This window comes from Macrosteles quadrilineatus, unplaced genomic scaffold (genome assembly GCF_028750875.1).
Source record: "Macrosteles quadrilineatus isolate MER2022 unplaced genomic scaffold, UCM_ALF_1.0 Scaffold_1__1_contigs__length_201487025, whole genome shotgun sequence".
Classification (NCBI taxonomy): Eukaryota; Metazoa; Arthropoda; class Insecta; order Hemiptera; family Cicadellidae; genus Macrosteles; species Macrosteles quadrilineatus.
Window position 1 is genome coordinate 161,861,296 of NW_026542594.1, and position 16,218 is coordinate 161,877,513.

General features: G+C 36.0%; 2 protein-coding genes across 2 annotated transcripts in view; one reads left to right on the plus strand and one right to left on the minus strand.

Annotated features, from left to right (window-relative positions):
* Positions 1-428: 428 nt before the first annotated feature.
* Positions 429-7,887, minus strand: LOC128983087 (DNA excision repair protein ERCC-1). The gene is made up of 5 exons (XM_054402243.1): positions 7,613-7,887; positions 5,241-5,395; positions 4,677-4,874; positions 1,960-2,145; positions 429-712 (listed from the first exon to the last, which is right to left on the minus strand). The coding sequence occupies exons 1-5, from the start codon at positions 7,623-7,625 to the stop codon at positions 476-478; spliced, it is 789 nt and encodes a 262-aa protein (XP_054258218.1). The 5' UTR covers positions 7,626-7,887; the 3' UTR covers positions 429-475.
* A 2,375-nt stretch (positions 7,888-10,262) lies between these two features.
* The window catches only part of LOC128983089 (splicing factor 3A subunit 3), a 29,298-nt gene continuing 23,342 nt past the window's right edge, over positions 10,263-16,218 (plus strand). The window contains exons 1-4 of the mRNA XM_054402245.1: positions 10,263-10,407; positions 13,631-13,678; positions 13,950-14,108; positions 14,727-14,799. Of these exons, the coding sequence (XP_054258220.1) occupies positions 10,312-10,407; positions 13,631-13,678; positions 13,950-14,108; positions 14,727-14,799 (376 nt within the window). The 5' untranslated portion in view covers positions 10,263-10,311. The remainder of the gene's footprint in view (positions 10,408-13,630; positions 13,679-13,949; positions 14,109-14,726; positions 14,800-16,218) is intronic.

A 16,218-nucleotide genomic window follows, 5' to 3' on the forward strand; every position in this document is an offset into this window, starting at 1 on the left:
AATATAATGGATAAAAGATAGTCTAACAAAAATTGAATATATACAGTACAACCCCTGACTCAGACAGATGTGCTCATTTAAAAAAAATCGTCCACTTTATAAGGACATGTTGCAGCTAGATGAGTTTCCAGTTTTTTTAAAAAAATGTGTTAGTTTGTTTTTCTTTTTTTTTATCTCTGGTGGAAGGCGATTAAACAGCTTAATTGCCATGTTATATGGACCCTTCTCCAAAAGAGACAATCTATGTTTAGGGTACCGCAGAGTGTCTGTGTTTCTTGTACCCTGAGTCCCCAGACTGTTATTTGAAAAATATTGTTGATGTTTTTTTGACAAGCTGAGGACAATCTCACTCCTTGTTTGTAGATGGATATAAAAACCATCTATGATCTTAAATCAAGCACAAAGGTTGATAAAAGACAATAACAATATAACAAAATAGAAAATGTATTTATTTAAAAATTAAAATTACAAACAATTAACTCTTGAGGAATTTAGCTATACCTACCTTTCGTGCGGCTGTTTTTCCCTCCTTAAGGAATGGTAAGTGGAGGGTCTTATACAGCCTGGTAGCTTTCTGAGGACCCAGCCCCGGACAGAGGCCCAGAGTGTCTTGATTGGCTTTGATTATTTTACCCAAGCTTCCAAATGTGGTTAGAAGAGTGGTGGCGTCAGTCTTGTTGATGGACCGTACACAAGTCAAGGCACTCACAAGCTACAACAATCAAGTATCGGACTCGGAATACAACAAAATAGTCTAAATAAATAGCTAAAATATATTATGATAAATGTAGCCAAGACTATTCATCTGTTATACATTCGTCACACTCAACATTAAACAATTTATACCTACTTGGTTTAAAAACTTCCGGGGAGAAAACTATACTAGGTGGTGGTTTAACTCAAAAGGATTGACTTTTTAGTACAGTTGTCTACCCTAATTTAGGTTGTTTATTAATTATAGAAAAAGGATGATAGCAGCAAGATTACCTTGAAAGTGTAGGTAGGCCATTGACCATGTAGAAAATACACTGTGCACACACTATTTCGTCCCCTGAGGGACTTTGTCAAGTGCAGAGAAAGAGTTTACAAATAACAAAATGGCTGCTGTCATGGCTGTTGTCAACTATGCCTGTCTCCGTCAGGGGACGAAATATTGTGTGCACAGTGTATTTTCTACATGTTCTATGGCCTACCTACACTTTCAAGGTAAGCTAGCTGCTATCCTCCTTTTTCTACAATTCAAAATCCTGGCCTAGAGCCTTTACTTGAACAAAACTAACCATAATTTAGGTTGATTATTAGTTTTGATTATCAATAAAATAAATTGTCAATAATAAAGTCGGTGGGCTATATTATTTAGCAAAATGAAATACGTTTGATGCCACCACTTAAATAACCTCTTAATCAGCACACTTCATTCTTGTACTATACCAGGTGGCTCCTTGTTTTCATTTATTGAAACATTCTATGCGAAGGCCGCATAATTTTGATTTCAATTGGAGTTCGGCATATAGGATGAATGGAGTCATTTGATTGGCTGATCCAACAGTGACAATGGCAGATGTAGATATTTGATATTTTCAATCAATATTAGGGTAGCCCAGTTAAACCCAAAGTCATAACGTCACTGTTGGATCAGCCAATCCATCTCCATTTGCCTTATATATGCCGGAACTCCAATTGAATTAAAGATTATGCGCACAGGCCTCAGGCACAGGTGTATGGACAAATTCAAGGTTCGAAGAGACACTAGCCTCTTCAAACTGCTGAGCTACAAATTTCAAAGACACACCATCTCGCTAACTGCCAATAAGCCTCAACATTTGGGTTTAAATTTCATGGACATATTTTTTTTGCTAATGAGTATCATAATGATAGCTATTTATCAATTTTCTAAGAAACTTTGCTCATAGATGAATAAAGTAAAAGCGTGTAATCTATAAAATAATCATTTGTAACCTTGATATGTGGATCAGACTCTTGACGTTCCATGATCATATCTGGAGGTTTGTGCTCAAATATCTTGTAAGTCTCAATTATCTTGGCTGCCTCCTCCGGACTCCAGGCCAGCATGAGGGTAAGGTCGGCCAGCAGACACACTCTAGTCAGATGCTTCAATGGGGTGTGTGGATCCTTCATATCTACCTGCAACATAACAACATCACAACCAGTCAGCTGACACACATAGCGAAACAAGAAAAAAAAACATTTAGCTAATTTGATTTTTTGGATAATTCAGTCTTATATACACATAGCATCTACATTGTTACATAGGAATCATCCAATCAACTATATTTATTTATTTTTAGTACATAACAAAAATAAACAAATATACTTTTCAATTAATCTTAGAAAAACCTACAAAGGAATTGCATGTATGCCTTCTATGAGAGGATCAAATTAGTCCCTGGAGAAGATCTTAAAACTACACGTAAATATGCAGTGCACACAGTCAAGGGTAAAAAAATTAGATAAATAAGTAACAAATGTTGTCTATGATTATCCTTGCTTTATTACTGACAAAGATCATCTGCTTATTTAGCTATAATCACACATATAAAACTGTGTTCAAAATATTTAGGTAGTTTGAGGGGAAGCGATTCCATCCCCAAAACCTCACCCTAACTTTTAAATAACAGCTGACATATACATTGAGCATACAAAGTGGTGGGGGAACACAGGAAACCTTCCCCTTAAACCGTCTAAACTTTGTGAACTTACAAATTATAGTATAGGAACGAATACAAATAATAAAAATGCAAAAAAATCCACCATGCATAAGACTTAAGCGGTCCAGAAGTATCACTGAGCCAACAAACGCGTTGTGTTTAAATCTGCTAGAGTCTACACCAAAATTTAGCACCGCTGATGTCGCTGTAATCTTTTTAAAGTATACACTTCACTTTTACATATGATCAGCTAAAACTAGGTACTTTACGTCTTAAACTCTAGTATACGTCAGTTTTCTCTCCTAACGCCGGAACGCCCCCATGTCTGGTCTAGCCCGTCAGCAAGAGCAGTGCTCCTATATTCTGGTGTGGACACTAACAAATTCAAACGCAATGCTTCCTATGTAAGAGTTCTGGGTTTAGATCTTTATCCTGTGTTACAATGAGCTGTTCTATCTTACCACACTGCAGTCACTCTTTTGACTTACTGTAACAGTACTTTACTGTATACAGGTAACCGCACAGACCAGTAGTCTATGGTGGGTGATAGGCAGTTGATGGTAAAAAGTTGATTACATTTTTTCCTTTTGTGCAGCAACAACAAGTTGTAACTTACACTTCTTTAATTTAATACATTATTTACCTACTTTTATTATTTAGTAGGTACCATAAGTCAATGCATACAGTCCAACCTCAGTATAACGAATCTGAAGGGACCGAACTGAATATTCGTTATATCAAGGATTTCGTTGAAACGAGGTTCGTTATATAGAGGTTATGTTTGCAGGAATTTCGCTAAGTCGAGGTTCAGAACCAGCGTCGGTCAATATAGGTCGGGATTAGACATCATTAAAACACAATTAAGTTAAAGTAGCATATGCTACAATACTTTACAGTACAGTAAAAATAACCATTGTATAAAAATAACAATGTACCGTAGAACCTAAATCATCCGGCATAAAAAAGGGGAGGGATCTTGAATATTGCGCAATCATGAAAATGGCATTGACCTTGGTACAGGTTAAAAACTGTAAGTTTAAAATCACAGCTTGTTCTAACCCTCCTAAAACCTAGCCAAACACTGTATTGCGTAGTCATAAACCATGTAAAGAACAAAACAAAACAGTAGTAGAAAGTTTTGTAAGCTACTGATCGTGATAGGCCGGTAGGCTACTTACAGTACCTACAGTACTGATTTATCACAACAGAGGAATGTCAATAATAATCATTAACTATAGCATTGGTGTTGCTAGTTGAAACAAATCGTATTGAAAACAATAAATTATTAGATAAGTCATTATAAAAGTGTATAATCATAGCCAACTTAAAGATAATAAAAACACTCGAAAAAGGAATGTTAAAATAACGATGTTGCTATTCTTTCCCTTTGGTTTTGTTTTTATATTCTTTCTTAGGTTTCTCTTTATCCAAAAATTGTACAATTCACCATAGTTACTTATCGCCCAATCACAGCTTACTAAACATTACGTCGTCATCAGTCCTCAGTGAATGAAATCAGTTCTCAGTTGCAACATAGCGCGCGCAGCGACAGCAGACAAGAGATGTGTAAAACGGAGCAGACGAGTGTTAGCGCAAGCGATGACGTCACCTTTCCATTTCATTTGATAAAGAAACAGATTTTCCAAAAACAATAATGGGGTGGGGGATTTGTTATATCGAGGGAAAGACGTAGACAATTCGTTATGCAGAGGTTAAATTCGCAATGTAGAGGTTCTGACAATGACAAATTCGCTATATTGAGGTGTCTTATTTTACCCGAAATAACGAAAAATTCTTTAAATCAAGGTCGTTGTTATGGTTTGTTCGTTATGTAGAGGTAAAATATACATTGTGTCTTATGGAGAGTTCTAGGGGATTTAAAAAAATTTGTTATATCAAGGAATTCGTTGTATCGAGGTTCGTTATATCAAGGTTAGACTGTAGTTCTAATGAACTTAAAATGCACAATTGCTAAGCTAATCTACACATTAACAAAACCATGCTTACCTGTACCAATAGAACTCTAAGATCATACAATTTTCCGAGCTGCTTCAGTCGTTCGTTGATGTAATCAGGCTTGAGGTTATGATAGCGCAGTGACAGAAACAATGCACAAGTTGTCCTACCCATAACATAGTCTGGGATGATAGATTCGTCAAATTCCCAAGGAACATTGCTAATTGATTTAAGCAGTGGATTGCCCCTCTGAAAAAATATTAGCCATTTGATACATGAAAGCTCAATAGCCTATCTAATATTAAATTTTGTTCAGACAAAGTTATCAGTAGGCTACTCATCCGGAAACTGGCAGGTCTTCTATGCCTACTTTGTTTATCCAAATTAATTGGGTGTTGGGCCAATGTGGATATTCAGAATTTCAGATAATCGATACCACCAGTCGGGACTTCAGTCCTAATACTGAATGTATGGTAACCGTATTTCTTGAAAGAGAACATGGGTTAAGGTGCAGAACAATAATAGAACAATTTTTTTTTCACCCTGAGCATGTTGTGAATATGTGTCATGTATCACCTTCCAGTAATGTAAAGTTACACAAGAAGAATAACTAACCTGCTTTGGGCTGACTAAAACTGAGTTACTACTGGCAGGCTTAGGTACTGACGACGTTGATGTACTTGGTCCAGCTTCGGAATCAGAAGAAACTTTTGCAGCCTCAGAAACCACAGATTCATAAATGTCTGTCTTTTTTAATTTTGAAAATGCAGCTGCAAAATGAAACGTAGTTTTACACAACAATCTTTTTACAGGAAAATAGTGGGTTTATTTCTACCAATAGGCTATTGTTTATTGATAAACGGAAATTATTATTTCCATTTTAGGCTATATAACACCAATAAACTTTTGAAAATCATCAATAGCGTGCCCCGGTGTACCTAATCTGGATCGACTGACTTAAGTAAATTTATTTTTTATAGTGCCACTAATTCTGTCACATAGGGAGAGGACTTCACAGTACTAAAAATCAAAGAAGAACTACGAAGTGCTCAATTAAAAATAATATTCCCTACAATCACCTGACAAAGCAGGCTTTCTTACACTGATTATAGGACGCAAAGTAGCCAATTCCTTAATTTACTTACTTTGCCGAGTTCCAGCATTCCAACCAAACAACATAAAATAGTGTGCTTGTATTAGGCATCGCATGCAATACAGGTACCTTGAAAATAAGTTGGCGCAACTTAAAACTTAAAGATACCTACTACGACTACGGTCTACTGGTGCAGCGTTTCCCATTCTTTGACTATTGGTACTATGACTTAACCTGTTGTTTCGTATTGACATTCTATTGTCATACAACGCATGGATTTAACCTAACCTAAAACGTGTCGTTAGCAAGCTCGGGTGTTCCCCAGGGATCTCAATTGGAACCACATCTGTTATCAATCTTCATTAATGTTATTATAGACGTCATCAATATTCCTTTCCTGCTTTTAGCCGATGACATCAAGTTGTTCAAGGAGGTGAAATCACATAATGACTGCTCACTGCTACAGGGAGCTTTGGAAAGTGTTCAGCAATAGTGCTCTACGAATGGGATGTGTATTAATCGCGCTAAAATCAAAGTAATAATCCATATATTAACAATGTCATTGAAAATGACGATGTCTTGGACGGAGACTTGGTGAAAAGATAAAGTCACATGAAGGACCACGGTGTCATTATTGACTCCTCCTTTGAGTTTGGTCAGCACATTAGCAACATATGTGCCAGGGCCTGTCGCACCCTTGGACTGGTTATTTGGAGTAAATCATGGGCTGGACTCCGTAGTGGCTACCATCTTGTACAAGTCCTTTGTCCGTCAGCTAGTTAATTTTTCTCTGGTTGTATGGTCTCTATATCAACTCAGCCTTACAGACCAGCTAGAGTCAGTCCAGAGACGATTCATCAGGTTCCTTGGCCACCAAGAGGGGTTCAACTAGAACATTGATGGTTTTAGAAATCCCCATTGATGTTGTCTCAGAATCCTACGGGTTGCAGCCATTAGCATGAAGAAGACAAGGGGCATATGTGTCCTTCCCCTTAAAGCTCCTCAACAGAAAGGTAGACTGCCCCTACCTCTTAGAGAAGATCAATTTCAGGGTGCCCACCAGGACTAGGGAACAGCTTTGATTTGAGCTCAAGCATCCAGGAAGAAGTTACCTCCAGCACAGTCCTAGGCCTATTCCCTCAAGAGTCCTAGGCTCATGCGATCCGGCAATAAACTCTCTGAGTTAGTAGACTTCTTGTGACAGCCTCGCAGCCATCGGACGTGTATATCTCTAGCCCTGCATCGACGCTTGGCCGCCGAGTCCTGGTCCCCTGCCCCCGAAGCCTAGTGTGCCTCTTGATGTTTGTTAATTTTCATTCCTCCATTTGTGTTTTTTAGCGAATTTCCCATATAATAGGGAATAAGCTATTAACGTAGTACTCATGGTAAGACCTGGACCCGATTTAATTTTTCGTTTTGAGGTCCCCAGAGGCCAAAAACACCATCCGTTCAAATTCATATACATATATATATATGTGTCCGTTAGCGTGATAACTCGAGCAAGAATGATCCGATTTTGATGAAATTTTGTACAAACGTGTAAACCTACGTTTATTTGAACGAGTTCACGAACCAGCATAATCGGACCATGGGAACGGGGGTTTATGGGGAGTATTATGGGGTAAAAATGGGGTTTTCCCATTCACCCTAAAAACAAAAGTTTTTGCAATTTCTTTTGAAACTGTTTTGTAGAGCTTAAAAAAAGGAAATCAATATATCGATCGATATTTTCATTCGGTTGTTTGTGCCAACAGATATGGAAGTGTACCCAAGCCTTTTTAGGACCAGAAAGTCTAAGTTAAAGATAAAAATACTGTAAAATAGGCCCTAAGATAGCCTACTGGCTTCCCAACTTAATTCAAGCATGTTACCCTTTAGCCTATGAAATACTTACATGCAAGGGACATTTTTGAATCCGTAATCTTTTTGCGATTAAAGTTTTGACTTTGCTACATAGAAAATAACTTAAGGATTTTCAATACTGTAATTTGTGTCGGTCCACTTCCATAAAATTGAACTGTAAATTTAAATGGTTTCCTGAAAAAAGTTCACTTTAAGTTATAATAATGCAAGTTTTTGGGCTGGTGATTTAATAAAGATGTACTTTTATTCGTACTAAGCATAAAATAAAAATGTCAAAATGTTGTTTACCATTAATTAAACTTAGTTGATGAGGCTTTGGTGTTAGGTTAGGTACTACCGTTGTGACACTTGACAGTCAACAGAGTCGACTTCGACGACTAATGAATGGAATGGAATGGATGGAATGATGCTATAGCATTATAATATACATTATATATTATAATGTATACATATATATATAATGTATTACATATATATTATAATAGCATTATATATAGCATTATAATATAGACTGCAGTAATAAGAAACAGCTATAGCCATTGGCTATTTTATAGTCATTACTCAATGGCTATTGGCTATAGCTGCTGTTTCTTATTACTGCAGTCTGCTAAGAGTAGGCTAAACAAAATTTTAACTATGCAATTTTCAAACTACACTATTATCTTTATAGATGACTCAGTATAACAAAAAATGAGCAAGAAGTGTGCTACAAATTAATAAAAATTCATGAAATATTATTGAAGTTTCTATTTTAAAATTTTGTTGAAACCAATGTAAACGGTTCTCCATGAAGATTGTTGACATAGTTGGTTCTTATATAGAGCCATTGACTGTTGGATACAGAAAGTTGTTGTATGAATAGTCAAAGATAGAGCTTACATGGATCAGTAAGACAATGACGTATTATGTATTAATAGGATAACGATTTGCTTAATCAGTAACAAGGAAACATTTGAAAATCTTAGAACAATTCTGCAATGATCCTTTATTTCAGACCATAGATTAAATTAATATGCTCCCAATAAATTATCATTCCTCATGAACCAGCTCATGGCCACCCTCAACTCCAGGCTGCGGCCTTCGAAGTGGCAACGTCGCAAGTAGTGTTGTGAGAGCTTTTTTATTTGGAGCTAATAGTATTTGTGTGTTTATTGTGTTTTTACGCCAGTGGCATTTTTTTACGTTTTAAAAGGGAACGGTCCAATTCTGGGTCTGTCAACAAACTCGCTTGGATTCGAACCAGTGACCTTTAGATTTGAAGCCGAGCATTAAGTTATAAACACTCGGCTACCCGGACAATTAACTGCCAGCAGCAGACCGTAACATTTATACGTCAATAGATCTCATAGATCGTCAATAAGTCTTCTATACTGTTCACAGTCATGGTGGAAGGTGGAACCAACCCTTCCACCATGACTGTGAACAGTATAGAAGACTTATAAATGTTGACCATGTTGTAAATGTGAACCATGGTGGAAGGGTTCCTTCCACCATGGTTCACAGTAAATATTTTACTATTAAAGGATGAGAGGTACAGTTTCAGTAACTATGCTCAAAATACCCCTGCCGCAGCAAACCTGCAGACTAAGCGAATTTCAACTCGTCTGATTACATTTTTACTAAAATATTTCCATAAATAAGACATATTATTCCCTATTTAAATAACATTAGATTTAACGAGTGCTTAGGTTTGCTGCTACGGGGAAGGTAAAAAGTGTTTTTTGACCATACGTCAATAGTATAGGATGAAATAAATAAATTTGCCAAATTTTATCAATATATACCCATAAACAAGTAAACTACAACAATTTTCATTTTCTCCATAAGAATAACATGGGAATTTTTAATTACACTATTTTTGAATTTTCTCCGTGACCGTTAGGCTGTTGTATACAGCGCTTCAATATACTAAATTATTTATTTTTTTAAGCTCTACAAAACGGTTTAGAAAGAAATCGCAAAATCTATTGTTTTTAGGTTCAAAAATGGGAAAAACCCATTTTTACCCCATAAAACCCCCCATAAACCCCCGTTCCCATGGTCCGATTATGCTGGATCGCGAACTCGTTTGAATAAACGTAGGTTTACACGTTTGTACCAAATTTCATTAAAATTGGATCATTTTTGCTCGAGTTATCGCGCTAACGGACACATATATATATATAAATATATATATAAATATATATATAAATATATATATAAATATATATATAAATATATATATAAATATATATATATATATATATATATATGAATTTGAACGGATGGTGTTTTTGGCCTCTAGGGACCTCAAAATGAAAAATTAAATCGGTCTCGGGTCCAGGTCTTACCATGAGTACTACGGTAATAGCTTATTCCCTATATGGGAAATTCGCTAATACACATTTTTTCCATCTTTGACTTAATTCAGGCATTGCGTGTGGTATGGGAACTTCCATGAACTTATATTCTATTCTATTCTATATGCAAAATTTTACTCTCATTTAGAAAATTTAGGCTTGTATCACCATAGGCGGCCGTGCTTGTATGTATAGTGTTTGACTTTCGGCTAAAAAGCATCTAAACAAAGGGCCTACTTCTTTACTGTTTCTGTCTGTATAAGTTACTTCTTCTTCTTACCTTCTTACTTGTTTCTTGTTTCTGTTTGTTTTCAATTCATTCGCCGTTTTCTTTCACTTCGACTGACTTCGAGTTTGGTTTCTTTTTGAAGATTTACTTCTAATTTTGAAAATGGAAACAATTTTGGAGCAGCAAAGAAGATATCATGAAGAACGTGAACGATTAATGGATTCAATGGTCAAGGAGATGTTACATAAAAAATCAGGGGTAAGTAAGTTAGGCCTAATTAGGTATAGGTTATGTTAGCCTGTACTTGGCAATTCACTTTTGCAAAGGAAACCTTTTAATGCGATTTGCGCATGAAAACGAATCGTCAAATTTCGCAAGCTTCTCTTTTATATAGATAACTCGTAAACCTGCAATATAACTGTATATTTGTCTTTAGCTTTAGGCCAGGTGTTGGGTTTGGACATTTGGGCCATAGACCTATTTATAACAATAAATTGTTGGGCTGGTGTGTTTGTATTGGTTATTAAGCTATAAAATAATCTACTCCTGGCAAAACTTTGATATTCATTGCAATAATGGATTGTTAGGCCTACAATTGATTGGGTAGGCCTAGCCTCGTTGACACAGGGCAAGTTTAACTTACTAGCTACACGCTGACATTTTTACATGCAGCTCCTTAAGTAGCTCAGTGTGAGAAACATTCAACTCGCTAAAAAGCTGATTTAAATAAAGCTCTAGAAAAAGTTGAGTCTGCCAGTGAATAACACGCTAAAGGGCCTATTAGGCGTAGGCTCTTTTTAGAATGTAACTTCACTTCACTTTTAGTTAGTATGTTCTAAAAATAATAAAAGTAGCATTTAATCTCTATATTAAATCTCAATAGGCCTAGTACACTGTCGCTCACTGCAGACATAAATTAACATGTTTACTATATCGTCAATGCCCACAGTGGCGGATCCACAGAAGGGCTAGCCCCCTCTTGGATGTCCAATCTACATTAGGCTAGATAAAATGGTCCTTTAATATATAATTTAGGATACTATATGTCTATACAGTACTTAACTGCACGTGACACTGATACCTACTGCAGTAACTTAGGCCTACATTGTTTACTAAGTAATCATTCTACCATGGTCAAAGTCATTCATCCACGTATTCATCCCCATGCGCGCTAAATCGCTACCCACAGTGCTACTGTCTATCTGCTTGGTTTCACCATCGACCCCAAACTGACGTGGGCAGAACATGTCAAAGTTGTTTGCAGAAGGCTGTCTAGAGTCGTGTGTCTGTTACGCAAGCTTTCTAAGTTAGTAACCCCACAATATTTAAAGGTGGTCTACCACTCTCTCTTTCACAGCGTGCTGAGAGATACGGCCTACTGCTCTGGGGGCATGCACCTAATTGTAATGAAGTTCTTTTGTAACAAAAGAAGGCTGTCAGGATTATAACTTATAGCAAAAGATTGGACCACTTCTAGCCTCTTTTTATTGAATCAAATATCTTAACGGTCTTTAGCCACTTCATTCTGTTATGTGCTACACATGTCAAAAGTAACATTCACAAGTTTCCGACCAGAAATATCGTCCACATACACCTCAGACAAGACAAAATCATGAAATAGACATTCCCTTCTGTAGACTCTCTAAGTCGAAGAATACTTTCCCGACCATAGCAATTAGGATCTACAACAGCTTGCCTCAAGATATAAAAAACCTTGAGATAAGGAAATTGCACTGCCCTTAGGTCCTGGCTAGTAACCAAACCTTTTATAGCCTTGACGAATACTTCGAAACAGTGAATAAATTAGGGTTGATCCACCGCCAAAAGTGAATTCGAAAGTAGATATATTGTAAATAGTAAGATACAAAAGTATCAATGAGTATTTTATGTTTTTTAGTTTTTTTCTTATTATGAGACAACCTATCCGGCATAGCTGGTCTTGGTGAAGAGGAAGGTAATCATGCACCAAAACCATCACCATGCACACACACTATAAGTTGGTAGTTACTTCCAAGAAGATCAGTTTATCAGTTCCCTGGCTTTCCACAGGATTAGTTTGATAGTGTTTGTCGAACTGGACCTCTATTTAAATAGACTAGTGCACCTGTTGCTCGAATTTGAACAATTGCAAAATGTTGCAGGCGTTATTTCAAAACGAATAAAGTCAAAATTTTCAATGACTTAAAAGAGTCAACTCAGATAAATAATCAATCACTCCACACCAGTTATCGAAACTATAAACGAACAGAACTCATTCTGAAAATGAACGCTCACTCCACTCCAGTTATCCAAACTGAAAACAAACGCTCTTGTTTGTATCATGTATTTACTACCAACAGCTGTAATTATTACAAATTATTCGTCTGTTTAACTAAACATAATCTTTTCTTCATAAGAAATACGTTGGGATTTTGATGGCCTGTGGGGTAAAGCCGAGGACTTTTATTGCAGAAATTGATGAAAGGGGGCGTCTACACAAAAAATACTTAATTTTGACACATCGTTTGTAAAAATCCGTCCATTAAAAACAGAGGAGTAGTGTTTCATAGAAATCGCCTTCACGTATTATATATAAGGATGTCAAAAAATGTATACTTACTTCACCAAGTAACAATGGATTTTGTTCTATTTTGAAGTATTAACCTGGCTTTAAATACATTTCTTTATCTTTTTGCTTCTGCCCTTTTAGATACAGTAGTAAGTAAAACTTTTTAGCCGGTACAAAACTTGAGTTTACCCCAGAGAAAACTGTCTGGTAGTAAACAAATGCCCAAACTAGACCTTATATTCTGAAGGTTACAAAATTAGGTATATTCATGAAAAACATTTTGGAATGTTATCTTTGGTCTTGTAAAAAAATTATCCCATAGTGCTCTAGATTTAAACTACAATCACTTTGCTATTTGAAATATTATTTTTGGATGGTAAATAACTCCTTCGCTAAAATATTCTATGTTGGCTAGCTGCTAGCCTCCAAGAACTTAACAAGTAAAAGGAGCATGAATGTTTATTTTTAAAATTGCCTTTCACAAGAAGAACGGCCAATAAAAAAAGATCCTCCTTTCCCGGTCTTCCACCTCTTGTTGCTGGGAGGTGAACCACCCCCCCCCCCCAGATCCCATTGTCTCAATCCTCAGTCCAACTCTGATTGCGCGTGCTGGGTATAAAGTCTCCATTACAAAACTGGCACTAACCTATAATTTAGACTTCAAAGTCATCCAGTGAACGAGTTGACTGGAAAATAGTCGTTGGTATGAAGCACTGAGGGGCCTTTTTGCGTACTTTCTCCTAAATTTAAACGTGCCTGAAGAATATTTACCCCACTCCAGCATTCTAGAGGGTTAATGAGTTTGTCACTTTCATGCATCAGGATGGAACTGTAATTAATCATTAAGTTATTTAAGGAAACGTATTACTGTATGCAAGATCAAGTCTTTTAACATAAATTACTTTTAACGTTAATCCTTAAATTTTGTTTCAGTATCGTGAGTCAATCAATTCAGATCACAGACTTAAAATGCTTCTTGATGTAAGTATTTAAATTTAGGCTATATATCTAGTTTAGTGTAGGCTAGCTTATTCGTATCTAACATGTTCACACTGTGGAGTGTTTATTTGAGTAGGTACACAATTGTTTTTTTTGAATGGCAGACGAGTTTATACGTCACACAAACTTGACAAGAAAAAAAATACTTAAATGGTTAATATGACTATTGAAGGCATATATATCCTTAAAAAATTATCATATTTATGTCTTATATTAATCAGCCCTCTGACTAAACTGTTATTTGTTTTACAAGCAATACATGGAGAGTACAAACAATCTGATGGAACTTTATGAGGATAAAGATGGTCTGCGCAAAGAAGAAGTTGCTGCTCTGTCTGGACCAAATGAATTTGCTGAGTTTTATTCTCGTCTTAAGCAGATCAAGGAGTTTTATAAAAGACTACCAAATGAGGTAAGTTTTGTCTAAATTATAACAAATTTTAATCCACTTGATGACCATGTTGCATTTAGTTCAGTAAGAAACAAGGAGTATTGTCTTAAAATCAATGATTAAAAATGTTGTGTAACGATGACAACAAAAATAAAGCGGTATGTTGCCTTTAATTTATGGAGTGCCTAACACCACCATTACTACCTACTCCATATACATAAGTTACATTTCTTAGGATTTAATTGGTATGTAGCCTACATAACTGATTGTCCAGATAGCCGAGTGATCATAGTGCTCACGTTTAAATATGAAGGTCGCTGATTCAGTTTAAGAGATATCTTTGCCAGGCCCAGATGACATTTGTTGTTGGGCTTTCTTTCAATTAATGGTGCTATTTCACAAAAGGTCAACGTTAGATAGTAACAAGACTAGGGTTTAGCCAGTTCCCATGTTAAATTAACAATCCCAATGGCGTTACAGCCGTTAAGAACATCAAAATAAAATATTAATAGGTACCTAAGTCATGTTCAGCTGTGCTGTCTGCTGTCTAAATGAAATAAGACACTGTCTTATTGAATGCAGTTTTATGTTTAACATTATCTTACACTGTAGCTATACCTTTATCTTAACATTTTACAGATTTGTGTCCCAATGTCAGTGGAATTTGAAGAGCTAAACAAAATGAGAGAGAATCCCTCAGAAGAGTTTCAGAGTAAGTATTATGTTTTTACAACAATTTTTTACAACAAGTTTATTGCTAATCTAGACATGGAGTTTAACATAACCTTCCTAATATTTTGGTAATTTCGCCACTTTTAATGTATGAAATACCCTAGGTCTATTTCATACATGTTCTAAATTTGTCAGGCAGCAGATTAGAGCTAATTTCTTTCAACTTGACGATTATTTCATTTTGGAATATTACCATAGTGTCGGCATATTTCATTTATCTACAGTGTGTGCCAGTATTGGAGCAGTAGAGTATTTTCTAGTGAGTATTTAAGTACCTACTCGGCTCAACTGGAGCTTTCCAAGAAAACAGGAAAGGTCAAGCTTTTTAATGAGTTTACTGGAACATCTATATTTGTACAATATGGCTGAATAAACATATGATATTTATTCTAGCGATTTATTTTATAACTCTTAATGTCAACCGATTTTCAAACATACTGTGAATTTAGGTACTGGTAGTTGTTAAAATTGAGAAGAGAAGTATCGCTTGATTTTTATATTGCAAGGACAATAAAGGAACACATTTCTACATCTGTTGAATAAATCACAAAAAATTAATATATTGAGATTAAAAGACATAGTAATCAAGTGATAATCCTACTAATATTATAAATGAGAAAGTTTGGATGGATGTTTGTGACAAGTGAACGCGAAAAATACTGGTCGGATTGGGCTGAAATTTGGCATGATGATAGCTCACATTCTCGATTAACATATAGGCATATTCTTATATCAAAAATCCTTTCGGGCTCCGACCCAGTGGCTCTGGAGTTTCCCATGTTAACCTTATGAGAAATGGAATTATTGAATCTTAACAGCTGTTTCAATTAAACAAGTTGATTCTATTCTATGATATTCAATAGCATTAAAGTTACAAGGATTACCAACAGGGTGCAGCACTATTATTTCTTTTACATTTATGACAACAGCTAATTTGCAACCAAAAGGTGAGTGAGCGTAGCGAACGAACTTCAACCTGGAGGCGAGTTAGCGTAGCGAACGAGCTAACCTGAAGGCAAGTGAGCGCAGCGAACGAGCTCCAACCTAAAGGTGAGTGAGCGTAGCGAACGAGCTCCAACCTAAAGGTGAATGAGCGTAGCGAACAAACTTCAGCCAGGACGTGATTGAGCCATGCGAACGAGATAATCTTGAAAATTAAGAAGTTAAACGGGGCAAAGCCCGCGGGTTACAGCTAGTTTTGCATAATTTTTATAGTAACAACGTATAAACATGAAGTGAACAAAACAGATGGTCAAATTGGTCATTAATTTTTATACCAACTAACAAAAAACAACAAACAGCTATTTAATTTAATCAACTTACAGCAATGGCAAATACACAGGTAGAGTATTGTATTAGAGTAGAATCGTATCGTTGATTATAAACAACACTACAATGT

What these genes read in the sequence shown, in the direction of transcription:
- LOC128983087 (XM_054402243.1), bottom strand. An exon ending in TTTTAGTCAGCCCAAAGCAG is followed by an intron (nt 4,875 to 5,240) that starts GTTAGTTATTCT and finishes ATATTTTTTCAG; the next exon opens with AGGGGCAATCCACTGCTTAA. An exon ending in AGTCTGATCCACATATCAAG is followed by an intron (nt 713 to 1,959) that starts GTTACAAATGAT and finishes TGATTGTTGTAG; the next exon opens with CTTGTGAGTGCCTTGACTTG.